The sequence below is a fragment of the Leishmania donovani genome, chromosome 9, assembly GCF_000227135.1.
Source record: "Leishmania donovani BPK282A1 complete genome, chromosome 9".
Lineage (NCBI taxonomy): Eukaryota > Euglenozoa > Kinetoplastea > Trypanosomatida > Trypanosomatidae > Leishmania > Leishmania donovani.
Genome location: NC_018236.1, coordinates 432,233 through 447,662, shown reverse-complemented (window position 1 = coordinate 447,662; position 15,430 = coordinate 432,233). Strand labels below are relative to the sequence as shown.

Sequence of the window (15,430 nt, the reverse complement as noted above, 5' to 3'; positions counted from 1 at the left end):
CAGACGCTGGAGCACCTGAAGGCTGTCGAGATCATGAAGCTGCGCCACCTCGTGGTCCTGCAAAACAAGATCGACCTTGTCGGTGAGGTGAAGGCACACGACCAGTACCGCCATGTTCGCGCCTACCTCGACAACATCGCCTTGAATGTGCCGATTGTGCCGATCTCGGCGCAGCTGAAGCGCAACGTGGACTACCTCCTAGAGTACCTCCTCCACATCCCGATGCCGGTGCGCCAGCTGAAGGCGCCGGTGCGCATGACAGTCGTGCGTTCTTTCGACATTAACAAGCCAGGCGAGGGCGACATTGAGAGCCTGAAGGGTGGCGTGGCTGGTGGGACAGTCACGCAAGGCGTCATCAAGGTGGGACAGGTGGTGGAGATCCGTCCTGGCCTGGTGCGCTCACGCAGCTCCAACGAGCAGGGCGGCCGCTTCACCTATAGCCCGCTGAAAACGCGCACGGTTACGCTCAAGGCGGAGAATAACGTACTGCAGTACGCCATTCCTGGCGGCCTCATCGCCGTCGGCACGACCCTCGACCCGACCCTGACGCGTCAAGACAAGATGGTGGGCAACATGCTGGGCGAGGAGGGCACGCTGCCGGAGGTGTATTGCGAGATTGAGGTGCAGTACTATCTTTTCTCCGAGATGGTTGGTGCCAAGTCGAAGGATGGCAAGTCCACGGCGAAGCGCGTGCAGAAGCTGAACGTTCTGGAGTCCCTGCAGATCAACGTAGGCACCCTCACGGCTGGTGCAACGGTGCTTAATATCACCCAGGACCCCGAGATCGCGAAGCTGGAGCTGGTGACGCCGGTGTGCTGCTCCACGGGTGAGCAGGTGGCGATCTCGCGTATGGTGGACAAGACGTTCCGTCTGATTGGCTGGGGCACGATCCGTCGTGGTGTGCCCATGAAGCAGAGCAGCTAAGAAGTGTGCGCCTGACGCTGTACGTACTGGGGAGAAGAGGGCAGTGGAACTGCGCCCCCGGTTTCTGCTTTCGGCGTTCGGGGTTGTACAGGGCGGGCGATGCGGCGACGCGGTGGGGCGGGGTGGGTGGGTGGGAAGCAGTCGAAAAGGAGTTGATGCCAAGTGTCGCATGGCATGGCGGCAGGCGAGGCGAAGAAACACGACAACGTTCTATATATATATATATGTATACATCAACGAAGCCATTGAGATGGGGCAGCAGGGCGGGAAAGAGGAAGAGGGCCCTACATCGGCGCACATACACGCATACGCACGTACAAGCACGCATACCCATGCGCCCGCGCTGAGCGTAAGCAAGGGCCTGCGCTGTGTATGATGTGTGATGTGTGTGTGTGTGTGTATCTCCGATGCCTTCCACATCACAGCCACCCATGCCGCCACTACCACAGGTTTGACTTCGTGATTAGGAAAGTAAAAGGGAACAAAGGAAGGAAGGAAAAATGAAGTGCGCAGCTGAACTAATCAAGTCGGCGTGCATTGTTGTCCTGTGCACGTGCGTGTGTGTGTGTGTATGTGTCGATGATGGGTCGCTGAAGCAGCTGCGGTGCGTAAGGTGTGTGTTGTTGTTTGTCTCCATGTTTTTATGAAGTCCATAAGACGAGGGGAAGCAATGCCGCGGAGCCGCGGGCTGTGCTAAGGGGTGGAGGATGCAGCACTGGAGTATCTGACATCTGCCCATATATGTATGGAGAAACAGAGTATAATGGCGAGGGACGGCGTGGATGGAAAACGGCGCGGCACGCAAGCGTGCGTGCAATACGTCTCTGACGCTTCCCCTCCTCCTCTCGAAGCTCTTCTTACCTGTGTGCTGGTGCTCTCGACCCCACCCCTTAACGTGTGATGTTTGATGTGTGATGTGCGTGTGTGATGGCGATTGGGCACTCGTTCTAAGCTGAAGTGCAGAGGCTAATCAAGTTCTAACAAGTGATGTCTTCAACTACACAAGTGAGAGAACGAAAGGTGAAGTGGGGAAGCAAGTAAAGGGAGGAAGAGGCGCTCGCGCACACGCACATGTGTTTGTGTGTCTGTCTGTGTGTGTGCTACGCTGGAAGCACACACACAGACAGACACGTGAGCCACGGCCTGTTGTCAGGCACAGCGCGCGCGTGCGCGCATGGGTGTACAACATCATGAGCCATCTTACTCGCTCTCCCGTACCTCCCCCCTCCTTCCCTCGTAAACCGTAACCTCTCCTTGATCTCTCTTACACCTCTAGTGCCCTTTTATACACGCACGCGCGCGTGACAGAGGGTCGACAGCTTCAGTGCCCAGCCAGGCCACCTCACAGATACCCTCCTCTTAGCCTCATCATCTCTGCACTTCCTTTTGTGGAGCACTGCAACCGACGAGGAGCACGGCGAACACCGGCATGGCACACACACGCGCACTTTAAGAGTACATTATCATACATAGCCTTCATTTTTCTCTTTGTGTTTGTGTGTTAGTGTGTGTGTGTGTGTGTGTGTGTGTGTGTCTGTGGAGCTCTTTGGCAGCTCTAACCGCACTGGTAGTCACACCGATTAGTCATGTTTTCTTCGTACATCCTCTACGACACGGTGGCCATCGAGGCCGTCTACTTCCCCCGCCACTTCACCAACGAGTGCGCTGATAGTGGTGGTGCAGCCGCGACGAACACCACTAGTGGTCCCTCGTCCGCTGCGACGGCGACCGTCGCGGTCCGCAGCGACGGCGACAACGAATGCTACTCGCTCACCTTGCGCGACATCCTGCTGCACCGCCTCACAGAGCGTTACGTTGGACGCGTCATTCCCTCTCGGGGTCTCTGCGTGGCCATCACAGAAGTGATGGAGTACTCGGCCAGCTCCGTGCGCGGCGCGGCAGCATCGGCGTGGCTTACAGTGACCTTTGGTGTGTGCGTGTTCGCGCCGAACCCAGGCACGCGTCTCAAGGCCCGCATCGCTTATCAGACGGCTGCTGGTGTGTACTTGACGATGGATCTGTTTGTGGCCATTCCGTTCCTGGTGCCGGCGGAGATGCTAGTGCCTGGTTCACGCTTCAGCGCCGCACAAGGATTCTGGTACCTCCCGCTGGACACGGAGGACCAAGAGGGCGGCGAACGCAGTGCGGAGCTCGGCGCAGGCCCAGCGGTGGCAGGGATGGGGCAAGGCAGCGGCAAGGACGGCGACGGGTATGGTAGTGACACATTGGCCTCAAGCGCGCTCTCATCTACGACCGCCGCTGCCGCAGCGCCGTACAACGCCTACATGGTGGGTGCTGAGGTGATTGTGAAGGTGGCGTCGTGCACGGTGCAATCGGAAGAAACTGTATCCGCAGCGGAAGACGCCGACGGCGCCAGTGGCGGGGACAGCGGCGCCATTCCGATTATGGAGCTGCGCGGCAGTTTCGTCGGCGATGCTCTTGGGCCCATGTCATGGTTCGAAAAGGACGACGATGCGTGAGCGGAGAGAGCCAGAAAGTGTCCGTTTGCACTGTGTGTGTGTGTGTGTCCGCGCACCTCCTTCATGTCTTTGTGTCTTTATGATGGATGAAAAAGTAGGTTGTGGTATGGCCTGCTGCGGAGCCCCCCACCCCCGCCACTGTTGCGCGTGCCTTCTTGTTCCGTTCTTTGCGCTCCGTCCGTCTGCCTCTCCTCAGTCCGCTTCAGGAGTGTGGTGAGGGGTCGGAGGGCGCTGAGGCAGCCTCGCTTCCTCTCATGCACACACACACACAAACGTTCAGCCGATGGGGCACGGGCGACTGTGCCAATCATCTCGTAGGAGGCAGTGACGTCACAATGTGGGTCTTCCAGTCCTTCGTTTCTCTGCCCCTGCTGTGGGACAACGGTGGTGCCAGGCCGACGAGTGAGGTGGCGGGAAGAAGATAAGGATGGACTGGCACATTAGACGCTACAGCAAGGCCTTACCTCTGCGTTACCTCCCCTTGCAGCTACTGCGACGCAGATCACGTAGAACTCCCTTTCCGGTGTACATGGGCACAGACGTACACACGCAGGTGTGAGTGTGCATGCGTGCGCTTGCGCATCTCTCTCCCTCATGCATGCATGCACACACGTTTGTTCTCCAATGGACACACACAAGCAGCATCCCTGCAACACTGCCCATCCCCGCCCCCCACCCCCAATTCTTCTCCAGTGCACACCGTTCACGGCTACAACCTATACAAGCACATAGCAATCCCCGATCTCTCTCTGTCTCGTTGCTGTTGGCTCTGCGTCTTCCTGATTTCGATTTCTTTGGTTTCGCTCATTATTGTGTGTTCGGTGGTGCGTCTGCCTGTGCGTGTACGTTCGTGGCGTCCTTCCCCCGATCAGGGCGCTCTCTGTGTTCCCTCGCCAGCGCTGGGGTCTCTGCCGCTGCCGCTGCGCGTGCAAAACACGACACACAGACTTGATCGCGAGCACCCACACCCACAGCCGCACGCGTGTGTGTGTGTGTGTGTGTACCTCCGCAACAGCACCAGCGGCGCCCGCAAGGATAACGGGAAGCAAAGGCCCCACCCCCACCCCACCCCACTCCCAAAAAAAGCGAGGCGGTAGGGGGAGGAAGACGCAAAGACGCGGTGTGCATGTCCCTTGGTGTCGCGACGGAACCCCGAAGAGAAGAGCCAAGCACAGAAATATAAAAATGGACGTTAGAGCCCCCAACATCATCGTGAACCCGGAGAAGTTCGAGTTGGTGCTACACGCCAACGAGGACTGCACCTTCGAGCTCACAAACGTCGGGTATGAGGCGATCATCTACCGCGTCCGCACCACCGCGCCGCTGCGGTACTACCTCAAGCACTCGAAGGGCGTCGTGAAGGGGAACTCGTCGGCGAAGATCACGATCTTTCTGAATCAAAAGACCTTTGCGGAGGGGCTGCCGGTAGGCGTGCGCTACACCAAGGACACCTTCCGCGTGGAATGTGCCGTGCTGGGGGAGCAGGACGTCATTGAGGCGCACGGAGCCAACTTGGCGAACTTGATTCAGAAGAAGAAGGACGCTAATGCCTCGTCGGTGGTCCAGAAGTACATCTCGTGCCGCGTGCTCCTCGACGCCGGTGATAGCAAGGACGGAGCCGCCGGCGCGGCGGCTGGCAAGGCTGGGGCGGCCGGAAGCGGTGGCGTTGCTGCAGGCGGCGATGCGGCTGGTCGTGGCAGTGGCTCCGCTGGCGAGAAGAGCTCGTCTGGCCGAAAGAGCATGACGGCAGAGCAGATGGAGCAGAACACGCTCAACGAGAAGCGCCGCCGGAACGTTAGCGGCGGTCAGCTGGCCGTGCGCGGAAATCATATGCGGCTTCTTCGCATAGCGATCGCCGCAGTCGTCGTCGTCGTCTTCGCAATGTGGGTGATGCGTGGTGGCGACGGCGATGTCGATGTGGAGGAGATTGCGGAATAGATGTCGTCCGTCGGCGATTTCGGAACGACAGCAGCTATGGCGGCATTGGTCGTGGAAGGAAGTGGCACGCAGGTGCAATGATGGTCGCTTCCCTCTGTTTCTCTGTGGTTATTGTCTCCTCCCGTGCCGTCCGCCCCGCACCCTTCCTCTCTCCGCATCCCCTTCCCCCCCCCCTCCCAATCCAACTCTGGGCGTGGATCGAGAAGCAGCTAGCAGCGCAACTCAAAAAATGAGCACTAGACATCGTGCACCAGTGATCACTGTCCTCGTCGCTGAGGCACGTCCGGCCGGTGTCATGCCGCTGACCATCTCTCTCGCTCGCCTTGGCATTTTTTGGCAAAGGCACCAAAAAACGCATACACGTGGGCGCGCGCCCCCTTCTCCCTGGTGACAGGTGCGGAGGATGTCGGCAACGGAGTCAGAGTCACGGTACTTCTCAGCGTTTTTGTATCTCTTCGAGGGGCACACACACACACACACCTCAGTGCGCAGCATCCGGGAGTCCAGTGCAACCCTCCCACTCACCCCCACCGCTCCCTCGGTGGCAGGAAGCCAAGCAGCCCTTTTCTATCCCTGCCAATGCAGAACCCACCTCTGGCGGTGCGTCGGGACGGCCGACGACAGTGAACACGTCTGTGCCATCCATACGATGGGCAGCACGTGTCAGGGTGGCTCGAGCGTATGCCTCACACGGCCCTCACACGGCCCACTGATGTGTGGGGAGGAGCCTGCGTGGCGACCGGCATGATTGGGGGGCGGCTGTGTGGGGTGGGGGAGTAGAGCTTGAGACAGAGATGGTGTACAGGTCGCTGAGTCGGCGCATTTGCTGTAGCACACGTGTGTGTCTGCGGTTTGCTTCGCACCACGCGGATGGGGCCTGGTGACAGGGCCGTGGAAGGGTGGGTGGGCGAAGGGGTGTGCAGAGTGGCGTTGGACTCATACGCGAGGGCTGAGAAATGAAGGCAGCGGCAGACGAAGAACGTTGTTTTCGGATTTGCGGGGCAGCGCTGTGAGTGGGAGTGTGGGTGTTTGCGTGCCTTCCTTCCCTCTTTTTGGATGGTTTCACGTATGCTTTTCATTGTTCTTCCCTTGATGGCTTTTTTTTTCTGGTTTCTCTAGAGTGTAACGCGCACCCACGCATACGTCGCCTACTCGTTGTGGATGCTCTTCGAGCTCGCGGGTCGTGCGATGTGGCGTGCGGGCGTGGGGCGCAGTGATGCAACGTTTGGCCGGGGGAACGAAACGGAAACGGGGAGCAGAGAGAAGCAGGCCTGCAGCTGTCGATGCATTCTTGGGGTGCTGTGCATGTCTGCGTGCGCGTGAGGGGGAGGCGCACATGTTATGTTGGACAGCGACTCGTTTTCTTTCCTTCTTTGGAGGACTCCCACGTTGGGTGACTGAAGCCGAAAAAAAAAGGCAACACACAAACACGAACAGTCCACCGGGCAAAGAGGCTGCGTGATGTAGCGCGCACACACGCATTCACCCGTGCATGGGCTTCCATGTGCGTGACGGTATGGGGGTGCCGTGGGAGAGAGAAAGGAGAGGAAGCAACGGCTGGGTGTTGCACGCGTATCTTCGATTTCTCTCACACCCGCCTCGTCCACCTCTCACAGCTGCGCGTATCAGGGTGAGGGCATGCGCTTAGGCTGTATCGCGGGCGTGTGTCGTCACAAGAGCCTTTGGGCCCCTCGCACAAAGGTGGCAGTGGCTCCTCCTTGGCTTCTACCTCTCCTTCTCGCGCTCACATACACACACACACACACACCACGTGTTCATTCCTGTACTCAGCAGTGTCATCTCCAGCAAACCCAGCACATCGCTCAACGAACGGGGAGAAAAAAAGGTCGAATAGGCGCACACCAAAGTAGCGTGGCGATCCTTGAGAAAAACACCTACTCACCGAGGTGGCAATCAGTAGCGGTCAAGCTGCACGCGCTGACGTCGCAGAACGTACGATACGCAGAGCAGGACCCTTCACGCGCCCACTAAGAAAGGATTACGCTTGCTCTTCTCTCTGCCCCTTTCCCCCAGACACACCTGCTCCTATCACGACTTCCGTCTCCCGCCTAACAAACCCGTCATCGTCATCCTTATCAGCGTTCTCACACGTAGTGACCCAACTTTCTCTCTAGGAGCAAGCCCGCCTTCACATTGAGGCAGTGGCATCGCTTTTTCGTTCTTGTCTCCACCTCCTGCTTCCTGCCTCTGTGGTTGTCTCTCCGTGACCTTGCGCGCTTCAAGCTTTTGAACCCGGTAGCTGCTCGCAACCTCACGCCTCCTTCCTTTCTCTCCGTCTCTGACAACGATATACGTTGAGCTCCCACCGCCGCTGTCCCCCGGCCCACCCCATCCGTAACTCCATCACGGTCACTACGGCTACGCACATACGCACATCTCTGCGTTGCATTCCACAGGATATCATATTCTATTCTGTGTCTGCCTGCGTGCCTGCGCGCGCCTCTCTTCTTCGCCCCGATTATTGCTGCTACCTGCTCTTACCGTGTTGGGGAAGGGGAGGGCGGCGACCCGGCATCGATACGCGCATACACGCACGTACATACATATATATATATATATACGTATATCTTTGTGTGTTTGTGCGGCGGTGCTGTGTGATGCAGCGTCCGTCACGGTGGAGCCCCTCACCACCCACACACACACACACGCACGCACGCACGCGCATGCCTTCTTGAGCATTTTTCGCCGTGGTGGTCAGGGGCCCTTTTCTCTCTGCCTCACTTTTTGTGGGCATATCGCACCTCTGCACCACTCCGCCCGGTGCGCACGCCTCTGGCGAGGTCCACCGCTTGACAAGATGAAGGACACCAAAGGCAGCGGCAACAAAGTGGCGCGCGCCGCGTCGTCGGCCGCCGGTAGCGCGGCCTCGAGCCCTCGAAAAGGCCAAGTGCGCTATCGCCGCACCTTGCAGGGCCAGCGTGCAGAAACCGACGGCAAGTCATCGGAGGGCGTGGTTGCTGCCACGCAGGCGCGCCGCGTCGCGCCGGTGGTGCAGTCGGCGGCTCTCATGCATATCGAAACAAGCATCGACGCGATGCACCGCCCGCCGCCCGTGGAGGTGTCACCGTCGAACCCGAGGGTGTCTGCAGCACGACGGTACGCGCCTTCCGTCGTGGGTGGGCAACATCATCACCGCGGGCAGCACAAGGGGTTGTCTGCGAGCGGTCAGCCGAAGAGCCGCTGGATGCGCCTGCGCTCCTTCATGTTTGGCCGGGAGGAGTTCGTGGACTTCGACAACGCATTCGCGAGTCCGACTGACTCCGCAAAGGTTACCGACTCGCAGCGACGCACAGCACGGATGATCGAGCGTCTGCCGCTCCCCAGCTGGATGAAGCACAACCTCTTCGATGTAGTCGACTTTCTGACACGCAGGCGGGTGCATCTTGTCGTGCTCATTCTCGCAGTGCTCATGTTTGTGATTGCGCCAGAAGGTGTGATGGAGGACGTCGCCGGCTCCTTCACGGTCGATGAGGACGCGCGACCGGGGCTCACCTTCTTCAAGAAGTACAACAGGGGTGACACATACTTGCCGCGGCGGCACCCCGTCGTCATCATGCCGGGCTTCATCACCGGCGCGCTGGAGGTGTGGGAAACCTCGCTGCCGTGTGCGCGGCAGAAGTCCTTCTTTTCGGGGTTCCGGCAGCGCATGTTTGGACCGCAGATGATCTACCTCATCCTGTCCGACCCGCAGTGCTGGCTGGACATGTTCAGCATGAACAAGAAAACCGGGATGGACCGCGACGACACGAAGGTGCGCGCCGACTCTGGCTTCGCCTCGGTGGACTACTTCGTCCCTGGCTACTGGGTGTGGGCGAAGGTGCTCATCAACCTCGCGGACATCGGTTACGACCCGCAGAGCATGGCAGTCGTGACATACGACTGGCGCCTCTCCCCTGGTAAGGCGCACGAGCGCGACGGGTTCTTTTACCAGGTGCGCAACAGCCTGCGCTTTCTGTGCCAGAAGAACCGGAAGCGGGCGGTGGTCATTTCGCACAGCTACGGCGCGACCGTCGCCCTGGCCTTCTTCCGGTGGGCAGAGCAGCGCGAGAGCGGCTTTATGGACCGCCACGTCGCCTACTACGTGAACGTAGGCGGCGTTGCAATGGGCGTTGGCAAGGCTGCCTCAGCGCTGCTGCTCGGCGACGCAAGAGACACGCTCAACATTCAGTGGGCGGCCAGGAAGATGTTCGACACCTTTATCAGCCAGGAGGCCCGCTATGGCTTGTCGCGGTCGTGGAGCTGCCTGGTGTCGATGCTGCCGCGCGGTTGCGAGGAGGCGTGGCCGGGGCTCACGGTGCTGCCTAACGGCACCGCTCTCGGCACTCGCGGCACGGCGGAACTAATCCGCGGTGAATGCCAGCGCTCCGGTCACGAGGACTGCGTTCGTCAGATCGACTCCTTCTTGGAGACTATCGACGACTTGCCCTCGCTGCCGCAGGCACCAAACACAACGGTGGCGTGCCTGTACGGCGTCGGCTTGCCAGCGGAGGCAGGCTACTATCTCATGTGGAACCCAGACGAGGCGAACATCGAAACCCCGTACGTAGGCAACAGCTCCGTATTTAACAACAACACTTCACATGGCGTGCGCATGTCGGATGGCGATGATACGGTGCCGCTCATGTCGCTCGCGTACATGTGTCGCGCCGTGAACGGGTGGAGACGCAATGTGGGCCGCGTCGTGACGCGGGAATTCAACCACAGCGTCAGTGGTGCCTCGTCCTTGAACCTGCGCGGTGGTAAACTGAGTGCCAAGCATGTCGACATTCTTGGCAACTACGAGATGCTCGAGATAATCTTGAAGATCGCCAGCGGCATCGACGAGGAGGGTGTCGAGAAGCCTGAGAACGACGAGTTCAACTACACAAACGCGGACACCGGCGAGACCTCTACGCTGCAGCGCCGTGTGCACGACCGCATCTACTCCGACGTGGACTTCATTATACGTAGCAACCTGCGCAGCTGCCTGCGCAAGAAGAACAAGCCGATCAAACCTATAGAGAGCTACGAGGATGATGACGAATTTGCGTGGAGTGGCACTTCCAAGTCGTCGTGGCAACAACGGTAGGTCGAGCGTTTTCCATAGGTGACTGGAAAGGTGGGGACCGAATGGGAAGAGACGCACAGCGAGGGGCAGCTCGACAAGGACGTCAGGCGTCGGTCGTGTTGAAGAATCAGCGAGGTACGCAGGCGTTGGCCTCATCTAGGCGGTGTCCGGAGAGGTGGATTCGGCTTCGCACTTGGAGGGAGGTGGACGCACACATCCCACCGCCTTCTCAACATTTTTGTTTTCCGTGGTACCCCTCATGACGTCTCCCCCTCTGGTGACAGGAGGGCACACATACACACACCTCTCAGAGCGTGGTGTCTCAGGGCCCTGTGCGACTCCCCCCACCCCCCACTCTCTGTGTTAGGGAGGCCAAACACCCCCCCCCCTCTTCTACCTCTGCCAATGCAGAACCCACCTCTGGCGGTGCGTCGGGACGGCCGACGACAGTGAACACGTCTGTGCCATCCATACGATGGGCAGCACGTGTCAGGGTGACTCGAGCGTATGCCTCACACGGCCCTCACACGGCCCACTGATGTGTGGGGAGGAGCCTGCGTGGCGACCGGCATGATTGGGGGGCGGCTGTGTGGGGTGGGGGAGTAGAGCTTGAGACAGAGATGGTGTACAGGTCGCTGAGTCGGCGCATTTGCTGTAGCACACGTGTGTGTCTGCGGTTTGCTTCGCACCACGCGGATGGGGCCTGGTGACAGGGCCGTGGAAGGGTGGGTGGGCGAAGGGGTGTGCAGAGTGGCGTTGGACTCATACGCGAGGGCTGAGAAATGAAGGCAGTGGCAGACGACATACACGCCTCCCTCCCTCCCTCTTTTCATTGCAGAAGTTCTTTTCGTGCCCTCATGCGGAACGTGTCTCCTCTACTGCCTCCGGGAGGCTCCTGGCCGCCTCTTATGCTAGGGCGGATGTGAACGAGTTTTTTTTTGCATCGTCTGTGGCTTTAAATCATGTCTCTCAACCCCCCCCCCCGCCCGCTTCCCACTCACCCCACCCCCGCTGACCAACCCGCCATCAACTCCGTCAGCGGGTGGGGGACATGGTGGACAAGGGGAGGGAGGAACCCAGCACTTTCATTAGAGACATGGGAACGATCAATCGCTACTCCATGAGAACTGGATCCAGAGGTCACAGATCCCACACACAGGCACACACCCATAAAGGGGGCAGGGTGAGGGAACAAGAGTGCGGAACAGCCGCAGCAAGGCGTTCACCAGTGTCCACGCAGGGGCCCACACCCGAAGCGCAGGGGCCCCGCTGCCATGCCGTGCCTGCATCTTTTTCCGCGCATGATCAAGAGTGGTGATGCCATCTGTCACTGCGTGCGGGAGGGCGAAAGTAGTAGATGGTAGCTCTGCTGCACGCGCTGCAGCTGACGCCCCTTCCCCTTGCCATGGCTGTGGATGGCACTCAACGCGTACGTGTGTGTGTGTGTGTGTGTGTCTGTGCGTTAGTGCCTTAGTAGAGGAGGAGGGGGGGCTGCGTCCCACCACTACCGTCACCTCTCCTCCGCCTCCCTATCCCCATCTCTCTCGTTTCTTTGTTTTGCGTTGTGCGTGTGCGCAGATGGAGTGTGTGAGAACGGCCGAAGTGTTTGAGGTTCGAAAATCTGGTGTACGCGCCGCCGGACGACAGTGATACTCCACCCCACCCCCTCGTCCACTCAGCTGTCAGCAGCGCCAATGAAGCAGCACCGAAGATGCAGCACGCACACTCACACGCACTCCCTGTAGAAGAGAAGAGAACAGAGGCATCCGCCATGGCCTCTGTCTCGCCGTCTGCGCCACCACAAAGCCCTCTTCTCATGATCTCAACGACACCGACGCCACCGCTGACGGCACAGGGCCCACTGGCGGGACGCAGACCTGCACCACATGTGTCGCTGACCCTGGCCCGTGCGGCGGATGCAGCCGGTGGTGCTGGAGCTGCAGCTGCCCTCATGAGCACTGCGGATACCGTGGCGAGGCCGATAGCAAGTCCCTCTCGCACAGTCCACACGAGCAGCAGCGCGCCAGCGCAGTGTTCCCTAACGTCTGCGAGAGGCCGAAGAGCGCACAAGATGGCGCCCTTCGGGTCACCGCAGCCAGTGCTGCTGCGCAACCCATACGGCATGGAGCGGCCGCGCCTTGTCGACGCTCTGCACGGCGGCGGTCGCGCCGGCTTTCGCGCTCACCAACACGGGTCGACTTCCTCATCCCACGCCGACGCGGAGGTGCTGCTGTCACGGCAAGATGCCGCGCTCTACGACGCGTGCGCCACGCGGCTGCGAGTGGTGCGGCAGGAGCGCCGCGCTCTGGCCGCAAAGCTGGCGGCCTCCAAGCAGCAGCTTGAGCATGCGCATGCGCTCCTTGACGCGTGGCGTGAGAAGCCTAAGCAGCCGCCCGCTACGGCACAGACAAAGCAAGCGGAGAGGGATGGGGCAGTGCCGGAGCCGCAGCCAAGCAGCTCGCCGAGGAAGCAGGAGACGGAGAGGATGATACGTCAGCTGCGGGAGCTGGACAGAGAAAACGATGAGCTTCGTCGACGCTACGAGGCGCTTGTGCAAGAGAAACGGCACTGCTTGACGGTGCATAACGCACGACTGCGGCGGGTGCTGGCCGCCGCAGCGCCTTCCTCGACCACATCGCGCCGATCCTCCGCGACAGCTGCGTGCAACGAGTCCAGTGCCTTCGCACGCGATGTAAAGATACTTGACACTCGCCTCGCTACTGCCATGGCGCAGCAGCAAGCACTGCAGCAAGGGCTTGCGCTGGCCGTCGCAAAGGAACGCGGACGCATCACGGCTCTCACTCACCTGCAAGCACGCGGCTTTGCATGTATGTATGCACCCGAACCGAACGGCAGCGCCATCACATCCGCCTCGCGCGAAGCGGGCGCCTGACCGTACCTCCCTTTACGCACACACACAAATAAACTGACATATGTGAGACTCGCTCGCCTCCCCACCCCCCAAACACCGAGTAACAACGTCGTCGACACACTCGATAAAAGCAAAACAATGAGCGAAGCCCGTAGCGGCACGGACGACGACGCAAGAGACATGCACACGCTGCCACGTGGTCTTGTGAAGGGCCGAATGCTCTTTGCGGTATCTTGATGGTGGCGGGGGTGGTGAGCTGGCTTGTGAACGGCGCACACTCACGGAACCAAACCCCGTCTCTTCTCCGCCTCACTTGCCCGGTCGCCATCGTCTCATGCCCCTCGCCTTTCATGGCCCCCTCCCTACACACACACACACGTGTCAAGACGGCGCAGTGCCCTCCCTCTCTCTTTCCGTCTATCTCCCCGATCGCTTTCAAGCATCGCAGTGCAGACAAATTTGCGCAGGTGCACGCGAGAAGGACCTTTGGAGCCGCAGACGGTGGGGCGTCTGTATGCGTGGTATGAGCTGCGGAGCTGCATCGCGGCATGGGTCACACAGCAACTCCTTACGGAGCCGCACCTCATCTCTTCGTCGCCTTCGGCGCCCTCTCCCCTGTTCTTCTTTAGCGGCGTCTTCGCAGGCATTCCCCTCCCCTCACCACCTCTCTTACACAACCGTCACCCCCTCCACTTCGCTATATCCACTCTACGGGCGGTCCCCTACGTAGGTATCTCACCGCAATCAGCATCAGCAGTCGCCACCAGCCAGCCACAGCTGGCTTTCTGTCTCCGTCAGTGTCGTTGTCTGCGTGCGCGTGAGCTTACCACCGGGCCTCCTCATACCCCTCTTCCCCTTTCATCTCTGCTTGGCTTCGCTGCCTTTCTCTATTAGACACCAGCCCTCTGTCGCGCTGGTGTATCTCTGTGTCAGTGGCTGCTGTGGTGGTGTGCCCAACCGCTGCACTGCTGCTCCGCGTTTGTGTGTAGGCTTTCCGCGAGACAAGCGTGTCTCCTGCCTTCTATTCGTGCCTGTCTGTCGTCACAGGGGAGGAGGGGGAGTCGACAGCTGGTCGAGGTTCTCTCTCACACGCCCACACGTTGCCTTAGTCTGTTCGTGCCGCTTCGTGGGTCAATGCTTCCACGCAGCAGCCCAGCCACAGCCGCGCCACAGCCTGCCAGCGGTGGCGGTGCGCCCGCCTTCTCAGTTCCAGTGTCGTCGTCGAGGTCGCCGCAACGAGGTGCGTCGCCGCCGCTGAGCGCGTCCTCTGAGGTACCGCCGTCCGCAGAGTCCTCCCCCGCGAACGGATCGTCATCAAGGACGTCGTCGTCCTACTCCGACAGCGACGACGAGCGCCACCGCGCGCAGGGCTCTGGTGGTGGCGTCCGTGGCGCATATAACGCTGCGGCCGCCTCGGCAGACGCCCCGAAGAGCCGCAGCACCCGCGCAAAGCGGTGGCTGAAGAAGAAGCTCATCCCGGATTTCGTGCACGAGTACGGGCGCACCGTCTACGGCGGCAACCCGCTTTCGCAGCAGACGTTGCCCGGCGTCTTCAACTACCCCTCGCCCTTCATCCTCGTGCCCATCTTCTACGTGTTGATGGTGCCCTTCCTGGTTTTGGGGGCGTTGGTGCTGGTGAAGGGTCGTGAATACCACATTGTTGAGCAAGAATACAGCCACATTCACCAGTACCAGTACGTGCCGTCGAACTCGAGCGTGAACATCAACCATGGCATCCTGCAGTTCACGGTGGATGGCGTGACGCACGCGCAGGGCACGCGGACGTGGCTGGAGATCAACATCAGCCACCGCATGAAGGCACCGGTGTACATGTACTACAAGATCGCCAACATGCACCAAAACCACCGCGACTTCCACAACGGCCGCTCCAACTCGCAGCTGAGGGGCAAGTCGAAGATCGACAAAGCCTACTTGTGCAAGCCGTACACGTACCCTGGCTTCCGCAGTGACGAAGGCGACACCCCCATCACCATCACCGACGTGACCGGGACGCAAGTGACGCGGCCGGCCAGATACTTCACCTACAACCCCTGCGGCATCGCGCCGTGGTCCAAGTTTAACGACACGTTCATTCTCTACCGCAAGCTGACGCCGGCGGAGGTGGTGCAAGCAAACATCAGTGGCGTA

General features: G+C 60.1%; 5 protein-coding genes across 5 annotated transcripts in view; all 5 read left to right on the top strand.

Annotated features, from left to right (window-relative positions):
• Positions 1 to 2,510: 2,510 nt before the first annotated feature.
• Positions 2,511 to 3,404, top strand: LDBPK_091120 (DNA-directed RNA polymerase III subunit, putative; the record flags this gene model as incomplete). The annotated part of the gene is made up of 1 exon (XM_003858743.1): positions 2,511 to 3,404. The coding sequence occupies one exon, from the start codon at positions 2,511 to 2,513 to the stop codon at positions 3,402 to 3,404; it is 894 nt and encodes a 297-aa protein (XP_003858791.1).
• Positions 3,405 to 4,589: 1,185 nt separating this feature from the next.
• LDBPK_091110 (hypothetical protein, conserved) lies at positions 4,590 to 5,342 on the top strand (the record flags this gene model as incomplete). The annotated part of the gene is made up of 1 exon (XM_003858742.1): positions 4,590 to 5,342. One exon carries the CDS (start codon positions 4,590 to 4,592, stop codon positions 5,340 to 5,342), a length of 753 nt encoding a protein of 250 aa, XP_003858790.1.
• A 3,028-nt stretch (positions 5,343 to 8,370) lies between these two features.
• On the top strand, positions 8,371 to 10,431 carry LDBPK_091100 (phospholipid:diacylglycerol acyltransferase, putative; the record flags this gene model as incomplete). Its single annotated transcript, XM_003858741.1, has 1 exon — positions 8,371 to 10,431. One exon carries the CDS (start codon positions 8,371 to 8,373, stop codon positions 10,429 to 10,431), a length of 2,061 nt encoding a protein of 686 aa, XP_003858789.1.
• A 1,930-nt stretch (positions 10,432 to 12,361) lies between these two features.
• On the top strand, positions 12,362 to 13,303 carry LDBPK_091090 (hypothetical protein, conserved; the record flags this gene model as incomplete). The annotated part of the gene is made up of 1 exon (XM_003858740.1): positions 12,362 to 13,303. The coding sequence occupies one exon, from the start codon at positions 12,362 to 12,364 to the stop codon at positions 13,301 to 13,303; it is 942 nt and encodes a 313-aa protein (XP_003858788.1).
• A 1,113-nt stretch (positions 13,304 to 14,416) lies between these two features.
• Positions 14,417 to 15,430, top strand: part of LDBPK_091080 (hypothetical protein, conserved) — a gene marked incomplete at both ends in the record, with an annotated part of 1,788 nt that continues 774 nt past the window's right edge. The window contains one exon of the mRNA XM_003858739.1: positions 14,417 to 15,430. This exon is cut by the window's right edge and continues 774 nt beyond it. Within this exon, the coding sequence (XP_003858787.1) occupies positions 14,417 to 15,430 (1,014 nt within the window).